This window comes from Leuresthes tenuis, unplaced genomic scaffold (genome assembly GCF_036924035.1).
Source record: "Leuresthes tenuis unplaced genomic scaffold, fLeuTen1.0.hap1 SCAF_14, whole genome shotgun sequence".
Lineage (NCBI taxonomy): Eukaryota > Metazoa > Chordata > Actinopteri > Atheriniformes > Atherinopsidae > Leuresthes > Leuresthes tenuis.
In genome coordinates, this window is record NW_027325368.1 from 179,840 (window position 1) to 197,647 (window position 17,808).

Consider the following 17,808-nt stretch of genomic DNA (forward strand, 5'->3'; position numbering starts at 1 on the left):
CTTAAGGGGTCCAACAATTTTTGTGGGGCCAAATCGCGGCCCCTCGCGTTTAAAAGGATTTCTGAGGGTCACTAGGAGGATGAAGGTGAGTGGGAGGTGCCAGTGAACCCAGCCGCTGAGACGTTTTTATTCTCCAATTGATGGCAAAGCCACACTCAGACAGGTGTCGTCTGAGAATAAAGAAGTGCGTACCTGTACTCTTCTTCTACTACTAATATTCCAGGAAAACGCCAGACATTTGTTTCAATGAAAAACTTTATATATTAAATCCAACAACAGTGGTCTTGGAAGTCTTCACTGCTTCAGGGGAGGTGCGTCATCTCTGGGCGGACTGAAGGAGGCGATCTCTTTGACTATTCTTTGCGCGATCGTCTTGTTGTTTGCAGCGATAACTCTTCTGGACATCAGATCCACTTCGCTTCCTGAAGACAGACATAGCATTTAGATCAGGTACAGAGCCAGGCCAACGATGACTTTACAGGTAAGCTGGGTATCTTTTACCATCCACGTCCATCAGAACTCCTCCAGCCTCAGAAACTATCAGTGACCCGGCCGCCACGTCCCACACGTGGATCCCAATCTCATAGTAGGCCTCAACGCAACCTGACGCCACCAGACACATGTTGATGGCTGCTGTGCCGGCTCCTCGCACCCTGGAACAATATCAAACATGTAGTAATACTGCTGTACTAACACTATACTGCTGTATTACTGTTGCACTGTGGTTCTGTGGTTCTGTGGTACTGTTGTACTGTGGTACTGTGGTACTGTGGTTCTGTGGTTCTGTTGCACTGTTGTTCTGTGGTTCTGTTGTTCTGTGGTACTGTGTTTCTGTGGTACTGTGGTTCTGTGGTACTGTTGTTCTGTGGTTCTGTTGTTCTGTGGTACTGTGTTTCTGTGGTACTGTGGTTCTGTGGTACTGTTGTTCTGTGGTTCTGTGGTACTGTTGTTCTGTGGTACTGTGGTTCTGTGGTACTGTTGTTCTGTGGTTCTGTGGTACTGTTGTTCTGTGGTACTGTGTTTCTGTGGTACTGTGGTTCTGTGGTACTGTTGTTCTGTGGTTCTGTGGTACTGTTGTTCTGTGGTACTGTGGTTCTGTGGTACTGTTGTTCTGTGGTTCTGTTGTTCTGTGGTACTGTGTTTCTGTGGTACTGTGGTTCTGTGGTTCTGTGGTACTGTTGTTCTGTGGTTCTGTGGTACTGTTGTTCTGTGGTACTGTGGTTCTGTGGTACTGTTGTTCTGTGGTTCTGTGGTACTGTTGTTCTGTGGTACTGTGGTTCTGTGGTACTGTTGTTCTGTGGTTCTGTTGTTCTGTGGTACTGTGTTTCTGTGGTTCTGTGGTACTGTTGTTCTGTGGTTCTGTGGTACTGTTGTTCTGTGGTACTGTGGTTCTGTGGTACTGTTGTTCTGTGGTTCTGTGGTACTGTTGTTCTGTGGTACTGTGTTTCTGTGGTACTGTGGTTCTGTGGTACTGTTGTTCTGTGGTTCTGTTGTTCTGTGGTACTGTGTTTCTGTGGTACTGTGGTTCTGTGGTACTGTTGTTCTGTGGTTCTGTGGTACTGTTGTTCTGTGGTACTGTGGTTCTGTGGTACTGTTGTTCTGTGGTTCTGTGGTACTGTTGTTCTGTGGTTCTGTTGTTCTGTGGTACTGTGGTACTGTGTTTCTGTGGTACTGTGGTTCTGTGGTTCTGTTGTTCTGTGGTTCTGTGGTACTGTGGTTCTGTGGTACTGTTGTTCTGTGGTTCTGTGTTTCTGTGGTTCTGTGGTACTGTGGTTCTGTGGTACTGTGTTTCTGTGGTTCTGTGGTTCTGTGGTACTGTTGTTCTGTGGTTCTGTGGTACTGTTGTTCTGTGGTACTGTTGTTCTGTGTTTCTGTGGTACTGTTGTTCTGTGGTTCTGTGGTACTGTTGTTCTGTGGTTCTGTGGTTCTGTTGTTCTGTGGTACTGTTGTTCTGTGGTTCTGTGGTACTGTGTTTCTGTGGTACTGTGGTTCTGTGGTTCTGTTGTTCTGTGGTACTGTGGTTCTGTGGTACTGTTGTTCTGTGGTTCTGTGGTACTGTGTTTCTGTGGTACTGTGGTTCTGTGGTTCTGTTGTTCTGTGGTACTGTGGTTCTGTGGTACTGTGGTACTGTTGTTCTGTGGTTCTGTGGTACTGTTGTTCTGTGGTTCTGTTGTTCTGTGGTACTGTGGTTCTGTGGTACTGTTGTTCTGTGGTTCTGTGGTTCTGTGGTACTGTTGTTCTGTGGTTCTGTTGTTCTGTGGTACTGTTGTTCTGTGGTTCTGTGTTTCTGTGGTACTGTTGTTCTGTGGTTCTGTGGTTCTGTGGTACTGTGTTTCTGTGGTACTGTGGTACTGTTGTTCTGTGGTTCTGTGGTTCTGTGTTTCTGTGGTTCTGTGGTACTGTTGTTCTGTGGTTCTGTGGTACTGTTGTTCTGTGGTACTGTTGTTCTGTGGTTCTGTGGTTCTGTGTTTCTGTGGTTCTGTGGTACTGTTGTTCTGTGGTTCTGTGGTACTGTTGTTCTGTGGTTCTGTGGTTCTGTGTTTCTGTGGTACTGTTGTTCTGTGGTTCTGTGGTACTGTTGTTCTGTGGCACTGTGGTTCTGTGGTTCTGTTGTTCTGTGGTACTGTGGTTCTGTGTTTCTGTGGTTCTGTGGTACTGTTGTTCTGTGGTTCTGTGGTACTGTTGTTCTGTGGTTCTGTGGTACTGTTGTTCTGTGGTACTGTTGTTCTGTGGTTCTGTGGTTCTGTGGTACTGTGGTTCTGTGGTACTGTGGTTCTGTGGTACTGTGGTTCTGTGGTTCTGTGGTTCTGTGGTTCTGTGGTACTGTGGTTCTGTGGTTCTGTGGTACTGTGGTTCTGTGGTACTGTTGCACTGTGGTTCTGTGGTACTGTGGTTCTGTGGTTCTGTGGTACTGTGGTTCTGTGTTTCTGTGGTTCTGTGTTTCTGTGGTTCTGTGGTTCTGTGGTACTGTGGTACTGTTGTTCTGTTGTTCTGTGGTTCTGTGGTTCTGTGGTACTGTGGTTCTGTGGTTCTGTGGTACTGTGGTTCTGTTGTTCTGTGGTTCTGTGTTTCTGTGTTTCTGTGGTTCTGTGGTTCTGTGGTACTGTGGTTCTGTGGTTCTGTGGTACTGTGGTTCTGTGGTACTGTGGTTCTGTTGTTCTGTGGTTCTGTGGTTCTGTGGTACTGTGGTTCTGTGGTTCTGTGGTTCTGTGGTTCTGTTGTTCTGTGGTTCTGTGTTTCTGTGGTTCTGTGTTTCTGTGGTTCTGTGGTTCTGTGGTTCTGTGGTACTACCCGTGTACTGGCAGGCTCAGGACGTTTCTCAGGCTGATGAAAATCTTCTCCACGGCTTCGGGGTCTCTGTTGGATCCGAACTCTGTGGCGATGATTGATTGCTGGATGTCTGACATCAATATCAACATCATTAACATCATCATCTCAAAATCTTAAGACACCATTCAAAGGATACTTGTTGAGAAAGAGAAACACAAGTAAATGACAGCAATAATGCCAAATGTACATAAAGTCGTATGAGGAAATAAAGGCAGACACCCTCTCTACCTTTAAGATCAGGCTGCAGGTTTCCTTGTGGTTCCCAGAGTTTCTAAAAGCAGAATGGGAGGCAGAGCCTTCAGTTATCAGGCCCCTAAAAGCAGAATGGGAGGCAGAGCCTTCAGTTATCAGGCCCCTAAAAGCAGAATTGGAGGCAGAGCCTTCAGTTATCAGGCCCCTAAAAGCAGAATGGGAGGCAGAGCCTTCAGTTATCAGGCCCCTAAAAGCAGAATGGGAGGCAGAGCCTTCAGTTATCAGGCTCCTAAAAGCAGAATGGGAGGCAGAGCCTTCAGTTATCAGGCCCCTAAAAGCAGAATGGGAGGCAGAGCCTTCAGTTATCAGGCCCCTAAAAGCAGAATGGGAGGCAGAGCCTTCAGTTATCAGGCCCCTAAAAGCAGAATGGGAGGCAGAGCCTTCAGTTATCAGGCCCCTAAAAGCAGAATGGGAGGCAGAGCCTTCAGTTATCAGGCCCCTAAAAGCAGAATGGGAGGCAGAGCCTTCAGTTATCAGGCCCCTAAAAGCAGAATGGGAGGCAGAGCCTTCAGTTATCAGGCCCCTAAAAGCAGAATGGGAGGCAGAGCCTTCAGTTATCAGGCCCCTAAAAGCAGAATGGGAGGCAGAGCCTTCAGTTATCAGGCCCCTAAAAGCAGAACGGGAGGCAGAGCCTTCAGTTATCGGGCCCCTAAAAGCAGAATGGGAGGCAGAGCCTTCAGTTATCAGGCCCCTAAAAGCAGAATGGGAGGCAGAGCCTTCAGTTATCGGGCCCCTAAAAGCAGAATGGGAGGCAGAGCCTTCAGTTATCAGGCCCCTAAAAGCAGAATGGGAGGCAGAGCCTTCAGTTATCAGGCCCCTAAAAGCAGAACGGGAGGCAGAGCCTTCAGTTATCGGGCCCCTAAAAGCAGAATGGGAGGCAGAGCCTTCAGTTATCAGGCCCCTAAAAGCAGAATGGGAGGCAGAGCCTTCAGTTATCGGGCCCCTAAAAGCAGAATGGGAGGCAGAGCCTTCAGTTATCAGGCCCCTAAAAGCAGAATGGGAGGCAGAGCCTTCAGTTATCAGGCCCCTAAAAGCAGAATGGGAGGCAGAGCCTTCAGTTATCAGGCCCCTAAAAGCAGAATGGGAGGCAGAGCCTTCAGTTATCAGGCCCCTAAAAGCAGAATGGGAGGCAGAGCCTTCAGTTATCAGGCCCCTAAAAGCAGAATGGGAGGCAGAGCCTTCAGTTATCAGGCCCCTAAAAGCAGAATGGGAGGCAGAGCCTTCAGTTATCAGGCCCCTAAAAGCAGAATGGGAGGCAGAGCCTTCAGTTATCAGGCCCCTAAAAGCAGAATGGGAGGCAGAGCCTTCAGTTATCAGGCCCCTAAAAGCAGAATGGGAGGCAGAGCCTTCAGTTATCAGGCCCCTCTCTGTGGAACCAGCTGCCAGTTTGGCTTCAGGAAGCAGACACCCTCTCTACCTTTAAGATCAGGCTGAAACTCTCCTTTCTGATAAAGCTTATAGTTAGGGATGGCTCAGGTGAGCCTGAAACATCCCATAGTTCTGCTGCTGTAGGCCCAGCCTGCTGGGGGAGCTCCCATGATGCACCTCTCCTCCCTCCATGTACAGATGACATCATTGCTGTCATTAACTTGTGTTTCTCTCTCTCAGCAGGTGTCTCTGGCCTGGTGTTACGCTGCTTGTTGTCCCCTCTTTCCTGTCCTCTCAGCCCCAGCTGGTCCATCAACAGCATCAGCTCATGCTTTCTTTGATCATCATCCTCAGATGGTTACGAATTGCTGACTGAATCATCACATACCTGTCTGCTCAGAGACCTGCAGTGGCTCTCCGTTGCAGAATGCTCCCTTCCCCCGCCTGGCTGTGAACATCTTGTCCTCCAAACAACTGTAGACCACCCCGAACTCCACCTGAGGGAGATGACTCAACATCAGCAGGTAGATCCACCCCACCACTGCAGAACCTGTGGTTCTGAGGCCCCTGCTGGCTACCGATGCTTCACCTATGCTCCCTTATGACATAACAGCACAGGTGCTCCAGGGTTATACAGTTCTATGCAGGTCTTTACTCGTGAATTAGTTTGTGTCTTGTGCACGCAGCACACTGAAGTTCTATGTGTGGCCACCAGGGGGCTCACTGTGAGTCATGTGAAGGGGGATCTTACCTGTTTGTTGACGGAGAATCCAATGGAGACGGCGACAAATGGAAACCTGTCAGAAAGAACTAGTTTCAGACGTAAGGGTGGCTGATGAAGACGACGATGAAGCGTTTGGGTTTAAAACTCACGAGTGAACAAAGTTGGTGGTTCCATCAATTGGATCAATGATCCAGGTGGGTCTTTCAGTCAAGACACATGCCTCACCTGCAGCCACCGACTCCTCACCTATGAAGCTTACACACACACATAAATAAATAAGTAAACAACGGGGTTGTCGGGGGTTAAACAACATCATCGGTTGGAGTTAAGCATCATCGGTCGGGGGTTAAACAACATCATCGGTCGGGGGTTAAACAACATCATCGGTCGGAGTTAAATAACATCGGTCGGGGGTTAAACAACATCATAGGTCGGGATTAAACAACATCGTCGGTCGGGGGTTAAACATCATAGGTCGGAGTTAAATAACATCATAGGTCGGAGTTAAACAACATCGGTCGGGGGTTAAACATCATCGGTTGGAGTTAAATAACATCGGTCGGGGGTTAAATAACATCAGTCGGGGGTTAAACAACATCGGTCGGGGGTTAAATAACATCGGTCGGAGTTAAATAACATCGGTCGGGGGTTAAACAACATCAGTCGGGGGTTAAACATCATCGGTCGGAGTTAAATAACATCGGTCGGGGGTTAAACAACATCGGTCGGGGGTTAAACAACATCATAGGTCGGGATTAAACAACATCGTCGGTCGGGGGTTAAACATCATAGGTCGGAGTTAAATAACATCGGTCGGGGGTTAAACAACATCGGTCGGGGGTTAAACAACATCATAGGTCGGGATTAAACAACATCGTCGGTCGGGGGTTAAACATCATAGGTCGGAGTTAAATAACATCAGTCGGGGGTTAAACATCATCGGTCGGAGTTAAATAACATCGGTCGGGGGTTAAACAACATCGGTCGGGGGTTAAACAACATCATAGGTCGGGATTAAACAACATCGTCGGTCGGGGGTTAAACAACATCAGTCGGAGTTAAATAACATCATAGGTCGGAGTTAAATAACATCAGTCGGGGGTTAAACAACATCGGTCGGGGGTTAAACAACATCATCGGTCGGGGGTTAAACAACATCGTCGGTCGGGGGTTAAACAACATCAGTCGGAGTTAAATAACATCGGTCGGGGGTTAAACAACATCATCGGTCGGGGGTTAAACAACATCGTCGGTCGGGGGTTAAACAACATCAGTCGGAGTTAAATAACATCGGTCGGGGGTTAAACATCATAGGTCGGAGTTAAATAACATCGGTCGGGGGTTAAACAACATCGGTCGGGGGTTAAATAACATCAGTCGGGGGTTAAACATCATCGGTCGGAGTTAAATAACATCGGTCGGGATTAAACAACATCGTCGGTCGGGGGTTAAACATCATAGGTCGGAGTTAAATAACATCAGTCGGGGGTTAAACAACATCGTCGGTCGGGGGTTAAACATCATAGGTCGGAGTTAAATAACATCGTCGGTCGGGGGTTAAACAACATCGGTCGGAGTTAAATAACATCAGTCGGAGTTAAATAACATCGGTCGGGGGTTAAACAACATCGTCGGTCGGGGGTTAAACAACATCGGTCGGAGTTAAATAACATCAGTCGGGGGTTAAACAACATCAGTCGGGGGTTAAACAACATCAGTCGGAGTTAAATAACATCGGTCGGGGGTTAAACAACATCGTCGGTCGGGGGTTAAACAACATCAGTCGGAGTTAAATAACATCAGTCGGGGGTTAAACAACATCAGTCGGAGTTAAACAACATCGTCGGTCGGGGGTTAAACAACATCGGTCGGAGTTAAATAACATCAGTCGGAGTTAAATAACATCGGTCGGGGGTTAAACAACATCGTCGGTCGGGGGTTAAACAACATCGGTCGGAGTTAAATAACATCAGTCGGGGGTTAAACAACATCAGTCGGGGGTTAAACAACATCAGTCGGAGTTAAATAACATCGGTCGGGGGTTAAACAACATCAGTCGGAGTTAAATAACATCAGTCGGGGGTTAAACAACATCGGTCGGAGTTAAATAACATCAGTCGGGGGTTAAACAACATCGTCGGTCGGGGGTTAAACATCATAGGTCGGAGTTAAATAACATCGTCGGTCGGGGGTTAAACAACATCAGTCGGAGTTAAATAACATCAGTCGGAGTTAAATAACATCAGTCGGGGGTTAAACAACATCGTCGGTCGGGGGTTAAACATCATCGGTCGGGGGTTAAACATCATAGGTCGGAGTTAAATAACATCGGTCGGGGGTTAAACAACATCGGTCGGGGGTTAAATAACATCAGTCGGGGGTTAAACAACATCGTCGGTCGGGGGTTAAACAACATCAGTCGGGGGTTAAACAACATCAGTCGGAGTTAAATAACATCAGTCGGGGGTTAAACAACATCGGTCGGAGTTAAATAACATCAGTCGGAGTTAAATAACATCAGTCGGGGGTTAAACAACATCGTCGGTCGGGGGTTAAATAACATCAGTCGGGGGTTAAACAACATCATCGGTCGGGGGTTAAACAACATCGGTCGGGGGTTAAACAACATCGGTCGGGGGTTAAATAACATCAGTCGGGGGTTAAACAACATCAGTCGGAGTTAAATAACATCGGTCGGGGGTTAAACAACATCGGTCGGGGGTTAAATAACATCAGTCGGGGGTTAAACAACATCAGTCGGGGGTTAAACATCATCAGTCGGTCGGGGGTTAAACAACATCGTCGGTCGGGGGTTAAACATCATCGGTCGGGGGTTAAACAACATCAGTCGGGGGTTAAACAACATCAGTCGGAGTTAAATAACATCAGTCGGGGGTTAAACAACATCGTCGGTCGGGGGTTAAATAACATCAGTCGGGGGTTAAACAACATCGTCGGTCGGGGGTTAAATAACATCAGTCGGGGGTTAAATAACATCAGTCGGGGGTTAAACAACATCAGTCGGAGTTAAATAACATCAGTCGGGGGTTAAACAACATCGTCGGTCGGGGGTTAAATAACATCAGTCGGGGGTTAAACAACATCGTCGGTCGGGGGTTAAACATCATCGGTCGGAGTTAAATAACATCGGTCGGGGGTTAAATAACATCAGTCGGGGGTTAAATAACATCAGTCGGGGGTTAAACAACATCGGTCGGGGGTTAAACAACATCGGTCGGGGGTTAAATAACATCAGTCGGGGGTTAAACATCATCGGTCGGGGGTTAAACATCATCGGTCGGGGGTTAAATAACATCGTCGGTCGGGGGTTAAACATCATCAGTCGGGGGTTAAACAACATCAGTCGGAGTTAAATAACATCAGTCGGGGGTTAAACAACATCGTCGGTCGGGGGTTAAATAACATCAGTCGGGGGTTAAACAACATCAGTCGGAGTTAAATAACATCAGTCGGGGGTTAAATAACATCAGTCGGAGTTAAATAACATCAGTCGGGGGTTAAACAACATCGTCGGTCGGGGGTTAAACAACATCAGTCGGGGGTTAAACAACATCAGTCGGAGTTAAATAACATCAGTCGGGGGTTAAACAACATCAGTCGGAGTTAAATAACATCAGTCGGGGGTTAAATAACATCAGTCGGAGTTAAATAACATCAGTCGGGGGTTAAACAACATCATCGGTCGGGGGTTAAACAACATCATCGGTCGGGATTAAACAACATCAGTCGGGGGTTAAATAACATCGTCGGTCGGGGGTTAAACAACATCGTCGGTCGGGGGTTAAACATCATAGGTCGGAGTTAAATAACATCAGTCGGGGGTTAAATAACATCAGTCGGGGGTTAAACAACATCAGTCGGAGTTAAATAACATCGGTCGGGGGTTAAACAACATCGGTCGGGGGTTAAATAACATCAGTCGGGGGTTAAACAACATCGGTCGGGGGTTAAACAACATCGGTCGGGGGTTAAATAACATCAGTCGGGGGTTAAACATCATCGGTCGGGGGTTAAACATCATCGGTCGGGGGTTAAATAACATCGGTCGGGGGTTAAACATCATCATAGGTCGGAGTTAAATAACATCAGTCGGGGGTTAAATAACATCGGTCGGGGGTTAAACAACATCGTCGGTCGGGGGTTAAACATCATCGGTCGGAGTTAAATAACATCAGTCGGGGGTTAAATAACATCGTCGGTCGGGGGTTAAACATCATCGGTCGGAGTTAAATAACATCGGTCGGGGGTTAAACAACATCGGTCGGGGGTTAAATAACATCAGTCGGGGGTTAAACAACATCAGTCGGGGGTTAAACATCATCGGTCGGGGGTTAAACATCATCGGTCGGGGGTTAAATAACATCGGTCGGGGGTTAAACATCATCATAGGTCGGAGTTAAATAACATCAGTCGGGGGTTAAATAACATCGGTCGGGGGTTAAACAACATCGTCGGTCGGGGGTTAAACAACATCATCGGTCGGGATTAAACAACATCAGTCGGGGGTTAAACAACATCGTCGGTCGGGGGTTAAACATCATAGGTCGGAGTTAAATAACATCAGTCGGGGGTTAAACAACATCGTCGGTCGGGGGTTAAACATCATAGGTCGGAGTTAAATAACATCAGTCGGGGGTTAAACAACATCAGTCGGGGGTTAAACAACATCGGTCGGGGGTTAAACAACATCATCGGTCGGGATTAAACAACATCAGTCGGGGGTTAAACAACATCGTCGGTCGGGGGTTAAACAACATCATCGGTCGGGATTAAACAACATCGTCGGTCGGGGGTTAAACAACATCGTCGGTCGGGGGTTAAACATCATAGGTCGGAGTTAAATAACATCAGTCGGGGGTTAAACAACATCGTCGGTCGGGGGTTAAACATCATAGGTCGGAGTTAAATAACATCAGTCGGGGGTTAAACAACATCAGTCGGGGGTTAAACAACATCGTCGGTCGGAGTTAAACAACATCGGTCGGGGGTTAAACATCATCGGTCGGGGGTTAAACAACATCGGTCGGGGGTTAAACAACATCGGTCGGGGGTTAAATAACATCATCGGTTGGAGTTAAACAACATCGGTCGGGGGTTAAACATCATCGGTCGGGGGTTAAACAACATCGGTCGGGGGTTAAACAACATCGGTCGGGGGTTAAATAACATCATCGGTTGGAGTTAAACAACATCGGTCGGGGGTTAAACATCATCAGTCGGGGGTTAAACAACATCGGTCGGGGGTTAAATAACATCAGTCGGGGGTTAAACATCATCGGTCGGGGGTTAAATAACATCATAGGTCGGGATTAAACAACATCGGTCGGTTGGAGTTAAACATCATCGGTCGGGGGTTAAACATCATCATAGGTCGGAGTTAAATAACATCGGTCGGGGTTAAATAAGTTAATAAGCTCCGCTTCATACCTATGTGTCGGGAATTTCTCTTTCACTGATTGGATGATGAGCTGCTCCACCTTCTGGTCAGTTTGTGTTACCAAATCGACCGCAGAACTCTTCGTCATAACCTTCCTGTCGTCACTCAATGCCCAACGCACCACCTGATCAATAAACATCATCAATACACAGAAACTGGGCTGTTTGTGTCCAAGTGGCAGCAGAATGTAACGGGCAGAATAAAACAAGCTGTGACAGCCAATCAGCTCCCTCCTGTGCCATCACACCAACTCGCAATCGCAGAAAGTTTCATACATTTTCTTATTCTTCAGCCATTTTCCAAACCTCATTTTAATGAACGAAGACACACTTTTAGAGCCTTTCTGAACACTGTTATTCAGGTTTGGCTCCACCCCTACTGGCATCAGATGACCAATCACAGTTAAAGGGGAATTCCGGTATTTTTAAACCTTATTTCTGCATGAAATACGTTCATCTGCTCACCGAGAACAGCTTGGTGAAAGTCGGCGTCCTTCAGAAGATATTTAGATAACTGGAGATCCATATAACGGAGTGAACGGGGCTCTAAATAAGGCATTATCTGTCTTTATTTCACCAATACTTTAAGAAGAATGAATGAATGAACGTGTGCTATAGCTCTGTTAGCTCAGAGCTGCTGTTAGCTCATAGCTCTGTTAGCTCATAGCTCTGTTACCTCATAGCTGCTGTTATGTGGCTACTTGCAGCTACAGGAGAGCTAACGGAGGGATTTCTACACAGGCACTCTACTGGGACCACTTCATCCACACGCCCCCCTGCAGCACAGCTTATTCACTCTGGTAAGAACGTCCATCTTACTCAAAGTCGTCAAAATCTGATAAATATCCTGCCATGTTGCACAAAACTATCAGCAGCAAACTCTGTGTGAAGTTAGCCGACTGTCACAGAGCACGGAGTGAATAAGCTGTGCTGCAGGGGTGCGTGTGGATGAAGTGGTCCCAGTAGAGTGCCTGTGTAGAAATCCCTCCGTTAGCTCTCCTATAGCTGCAAGTAGCCACATAACAGCAGCTATGAGGTAACAGAGCTATGAGCTAACAGCAGCTATGAGCTAACAGCAGCTATGAGCTAACAGAGCTATGAGCTAACAGCAGCTATGAGCTAACAGAGCTATGAGCTAACAGCAGCTATGAGCTAACAGCAGCTATGAGCTAACAGCAGCTATGAGCTAACAGAGCTATGAGCTAACAGCAGCTATGAGCTAACAGAGCTATGAGCTAACAGCAGCTATGAGCTAACAGCAGCTATGAGCTAACAGAGCTATGAGCTAACAGCAGCTATGAGCTAACAGAGCTATGAGCTAACAGCAGCTATGAGCTAACAGAGCTATGAGCTAACCGCAGCTATGAGCTAACAGAGCTATGAGCTAACAGCAGCTATGAGCTAACAGAGCTATGAGCTAATAGAGCTATGAGCTAACAGAGCTATGAGTTAACAGAGCTATGAGCTAACAGAGCTATGAGTTAACAGAGCTATGAGCTAACAGAGCTGTGAGCTAACAGCAGCTATGAGCTAACAGAGCTATGAGCTAACAGAGCTATGAGCTAACAGCAGCTATGAGCTAACAGAGCTATGAGCTAACAGCAGCTATGAGCTAACAGAGCTATGAGCTAACAGCAGCTATGAGCTAACAGAGCTATGAGCTAACAGCAGCTATGAGCTAACAGAGCTATGAGCTAACCGCAGCTATGAGCTAACAGAGCTATGAGCTAACAGCAGCTATGAGCTAACAGAGCTATGAGCTAATAGAGCTATGAGCTAACAGAGCTATGAGTTAACAGAGCTATGAGCTAACAGAGCTATGAGTTAACAGAGCTATGAGCTAACAGAGCTGTGAGCTAACAGCAGCTATGAGCTAACAGAGCTATGAGCTAACAGAGCTATGAGCTAACAGAGCTATGAGCTAACAGCAGCTATGAGCTAACAGAGCTATGAGCTAACAGCAGCTATGAGCTAACAGAGCTATGGCACACGTTCATTCATTCTTCTGAAAGTATTGGTGAAATAAAGATGCAGGCTGGTCTAACCCTGTGAAGCGGCTCACATGGCTTCTGTTACGCTGCATTGCCCTCCTTCCAACCATCGAACAGCACATTTGTTTCATGATCAGGTGTGAAATCATCCCCGATAAGATCCGTCACCAGCACCCTTCATTCTGCAGGGTTTGAACTGTCTCGTTGTTTTTTCTGTTTACACATTGGATCAGCAGGAAGGATAGCTCTCACCTCTCCAGCTCTTCGTGCGACAGCAACCGCGTGATCCATGGCGCTCTGCCAGGTGTCGGCCATGTTGGAGGAGCAGCTTCTGAAACACAAACGCACAGGTCAGAGGTCAGCCTGGACTCACAGACCTAGAGCTGTGTGAGCAGAGCGGCGCCTGGTGGTCAATGCTGGTTATACATGTAGTGCTTCCAATTCTGGTGCTGGAAGCAGTTCTACGAACCATCTGAGAAGCGCTTTGATCTCCACGGAGCCACGTTAAACTTCTCCTCATGTCTGAACGGCGTTAGTGAACATTTCACACAAACCTTCATGACTCACAGACTGAAACCTGAGAAAACTCAAAAGATTTCTCAGCAGGTGTAACAGAACCAGCAAAAGGAAGTTCCATCCATCATCCATTAACCCAGTGGTTCCCAAAGTGGGAGGTGGCGGTGTGACGGGGGGCGATCTGGCCAGATATCATGTGACTCGTACCGCGGCTCAACGACTTGAAGCAGGCCTTCGAACCTTTTCTCCCGTCTTTAACGGGACACTTTGCAAGATAAAAGGTAGCTGCTTTCTATCGCTTGCTTGACCTGTCATAGGAGTGTCTTTGTGTTAGTGTCTGTTTTGGTCTTAGCTCGCCGTTTGCATCGCTTCCTCTTCAAATGATTGGACAGGTTCGTAGGTTTCTGTGCAAACTTTGCAGATTACAGTTTGCACAGAAACTAAATTACGTAAAATCCAAACTAATTCCACATAATGGAGGTGGAATTTTTTTTAGCGACCAACTCCTCCGTTTGGCTTTCAGCCACAGCTCAACCAAGGAGGCGGGTGAGAAGGCTGCCCGCACTGCGCTGTGATTGGTCGGGTTGACGCACTACAGCCGGGGCATCAGCACAGAACTGCAGTTTATAGAATGTGGCCGAGACGATCTCTGCAGTCTGACAGGTCGTTACGGATCGTCTTCACGTTGCAATCCTTCACGATTTAATATCGTCTTACCGCCCACCATAAAATTTACTTATTTCATTGCTTGCTAACAATAGACAAGTTTGTGAAACAACTACCAGGTAAACGCAAAGCAAATGACAAGAACCCGCCACCAAATGTGCCAACAAAGAAGAAAATATGATGAAGAATATTTGGCCTTCAGCACGATATGAATGTATGAAGCCAAACAAGTTAAAACACCACTTAGAGACGAAGCCAGTGAACTAAGGACTGCTTCTCAGTCACATTTATGTCCTGTCAAAAGACAGCAGGTCTGCTAAATGACAGGCGTGTTGCACCACAGAAGAAGCAACAGCCAGACTCTTTGATAAACTCTGTAAGATTCGTTCATGGTTTGAAAGATTAGCTTTTCTGCTACATGTGACCAACTGAGTGTTCACAATCACTGACACGTGCTTGAAAGATGCAGGTCTTAAATCTGAGGACTGCGTGGGAACCTGTGCAGACGGAGCCCAGGTGTAGGCAGGGAAACCCGGACACACTGTAGGACACACTGAGGCGCCAGCGCCGCAGCAGCTGAGCTGAATCTGCAGAAAAGGCGTGATCTGACTGTGGGTGGGGCTTGAAATGTTTTCTTATGACACAGGAGTGAGAAAAGGTTTGGGAACCTCTGCATTGACCAAATGGATCCACCTTCTTTCTCCTACTCAGGTCATGGGAACATCAGTCTGAGCGAAGATCTCAGACCTCCTGGTCTCCCAAGGCCTCCTCCTGCTTCAGCCTAAAGCGCCGCCATCTTGGAACAGGGCAGCAGAGGCATGAACTCCTCAGTCCTAAAGTAGACTTATTCGCTGAATTTCCAAACGTATTGATTTGTTAAGAACGTCACACGTGAAGCTTGCTTGGATATTTAAAAAAGGCTGGTTTTCTTCCAGTGGACAGAATTTCCCTGCAGCTGAAGCTCATTCTAATGCTGTGAGAATCTGCATGAGAGCATCAAGGCCCGGTCCCATTAAAACCTGTAACACATTCGCTCTCTGCCACTGATTTTAGACTCAGTGAAATACATTCAAACAGACTGAGGTGTGTCGGCTCGGCTCGGCTCGGCTCGGCTCGGCTCATATCCAGGGTGCAAACAGTGGGCCGGAGGGCTGAAATAAGACCAGCTGCACCTGTGAGTTTTAAACATCACCAGATCTTTCCACCGGGACCTCAGTCATTCTGAGCCTGCATCTCCCTGTGCTGAGGCCAGACTCACTGAAGCTCTGGCTGGAGGAAAAGCCTGATCCAGGAGAGCGAAGGGTGAAGGAAACTGTGCACGTCTGCTCCAGGATCTGAGGGAGAAAAAGCTCAGAAAGACGGGCTTGAATGCTACTCGGGTAAAATGGACATACGAATTTGAACATTCTATATAGGTTCTTTCAATAAAGATCTGAACATTTTCTGGGTTCTTTTCGTTTGACAAACAAACCTCGTGAAAACAGCTTGACAACTGAGAGATTTCTGATCCTCCACAGATGGACTGTAGGACCAAGATGGCCGCCCTGTAGGCCACGCCCCTCTAGTGAGCGTCTGTGTATCTGTGCAACATATTCTCATGGAAGGGTTCGTATGTGAACGTACGAGAAGTTACTGGTTTCCGTGTTTTACACCAGCGCCGGCACAATGCCTGCAGTGAGAAATTCGTTTCAGCCCTTTCCGTTAAGCAGAGGCAGGAATCATGTCTGAATTAGCATATTTTCATGTTTTCATTCACAGCTTTCCAAAACCGTTTACAACTGCTCTGTAAGCGTTCAAGGTTCAAAGGTCACCTCTGAGGAGCAGCAGCTGCCCACAATCTGACTCTCATATAAAACAGGTTTCTGCCTTCTTTCACCTTCGTAATAAATCAGGAACATCTGGTTCTGATGCAGAGAAACTGCTCCATGCATCTGCTCCTTCAGGACTGAACTACTGTAATTCCTTATTATTGTTCTGTCCCACAGATTCGGTGTTATGGTGTTTTTCCTCCTCTTTTCCCTCTTTTCTGTCTTCTCAAACCCCAGCTGGTCGAGGCGGATGGACCCTTCCTGGTTCTGGTTCTTCCAGAGGTTTCTTCCTGGTTCTGGTTCTGCCAGAGGTTTCTTCCTGGTTCTGCCAGAGGTTTCTTCCTGAGTCTGGTTCTGCCAGAGGTTTCTTCCTGGTTCTGGTTCTGCCAGAGGTTTCTTCCTGGTTCTGGTTCTGCCAGAGGTTTCTTCCTGGTTCTGGTTCTGCCAGAGGTTTCTTCCTGTTAAAGGGAGTCGTTCCTTTCCACAGTCCCTCAGGCTCAGGACGGGAGATTGGACTGAAGACAAGTTTCGGTCCAATCTGTTGGTTTCCTTAGCTCGGATATTAATTTTTTGAATTGGCTCTATATGAATTAATTGGATTATGATTACAATGAATTGAATTCCAATTGGCTTGAATTGGACTATATTATTTAAGTGCCTTGAGATGACTTTTGTTGTAATCTGGCGCTTTATAAATAAAACTGAGTTGAATTGAATTGAATTGAATTGAATTTTCATACTGACTTTACTCCATAGGTCCAGGCCTTTCTAATTATGTCTTCACTTTAGTCCAAACTTTAATCTTCTTTTCTTTCTCAGACCCTTACTGAGACCAAGCTGGATGAAGTAATTCAAACATGTTTTAAGTGTTTTTCAGCTCCGGACCCACTGCCCTGCATGTTTGTGATGTTTCCCTCCTCCAACACACCCGATTCAAATGAATGGCTCCTCATCAGGCCCCTGCAGAGCTCGGTGTGTTGTGTTGCCCTTTCTTTGTTTGTTTGGTAGAAAATAGTGAGCTTCAGTGGACAAACTTATTGTTTCCTTTCAGGATGCAATAATAAGAATAAAGGATCCGTTTGCTGGTTTACTTGCTTATGCCTTTTCAGTGCACGCGCACATCCTCGCTGAGCCGGTTTTTGAATTCGTCCATCCGCGCGATTTGATTCGTCCATCAACTTACAAATTTTGACTGGTGCACGCCTCCGCGCCGCGCCGCCTGTTCATGGCGCGCGCCAGGCAGAAAACGTCATTTTGACGTCACGCGCCATCCGCGCCGTGAGCGACGCGTCATTTATAAATCAGGCTTTAGGCAGAGCAGTAATATGTCCGGTCGTGTGCCGTCATTCACTGTGCGGTCTTAAATCAGCAGATTTCTGAACGGAGTCTGGTGATTCGACCCGGATCTCGGGTGGTTCGGCGGCAGGGAAGCTTCGACACAGAGTTTAACCGAACCCTAAGCACCGAGGTCCAACACTAAGCTTTAAACACAACACATTTTTACAACAAACAGCTCACCTGCGGCAGTCTTAAGATAATTCGCAGCGGCGGCTCCGCTCACTTCCGGGTTTCTTCTTCTACTCTTGCTACTGCAGCACAGTTTCCGCCTCCAGCTGCTGATAGTATTTTTAGTCCTCTGAGGTTCAGGAAAGAAGGTGTGGGTGAAACTACACCTGCTCCAGAAAAACTATCGAAA

At 47.2% G+C, this 17,808-nt stretch overlaps 1 protein-coding gene across 2 annotated transcripts; it reads right to left on the reverse strand.

The window, feature by feature from the left end:
* Positions 1–237: 237 nt before the first annotated feature.
* impa1 (inositol monophosphatase 1) lies at positions 238–17,718 on the reverse strand. Of its 2 annotated transcripts, XM_072363305.1 has the most exons (9): positions 17,631–17,718; positions 13,375–13,453; positions 11,123–11,256; positions 5,824–5,928; positions 5,702–5,747; positions 5,339–5,447; positions 3,292–3,400; positions 502–653; positions 238–422 (listed from the first exon to the last, which is right to left on the reverse strand). In XM_072363305.1, the coding sequence occupies exons 2-9, from the start codon at positions 13,435–13,437 to the stop codon at positions 295–297; spliced, it is 846 nt and encodes a 281-aa protein (XP_072219406.1). In that variant the 5' UTR covers positions 13,438–13,453; positions 17,631–17,718; the 3' UTR covers positions 238–294. The 2 variants fall into 2 exon arrangements, with proteins under 2 accessions (XP_072219406.1, XP_072219405.1); XM_072363304.1 differs by lacking the exon at positions 17,631–17,718 and having other exon boundaries at positions 13,375–13,478.
* Between the last annotated feature and the right edge of the window lie 90 nt (positions 17,719–17,808).

Excerpts from the sequence above, each read along its gene's own strand:
- impa1 (XM_072363305.1), bottom strand. The coding sequence starts at position 13,437 with ATGGCCGACACCTGGCAGAGCGCCATGGATCACGCGGTTGCTGTCGCA. Across the intron at positions 3,401-5,338 it reads GCAGGTCTCTGAGCAGACAG|ACATCCAGCAATCAATCATC; the intron begins GTATGTGATGAT and ends TATTGATGTCAG. Across the intron at positions 654-3,291 it reads CTGAGCCTGCCAGTACACGG|GGTGCGAGGAGCCGGCACAG; the intron begins GTAGTACCACAG and ends ATATTGTTCCAG.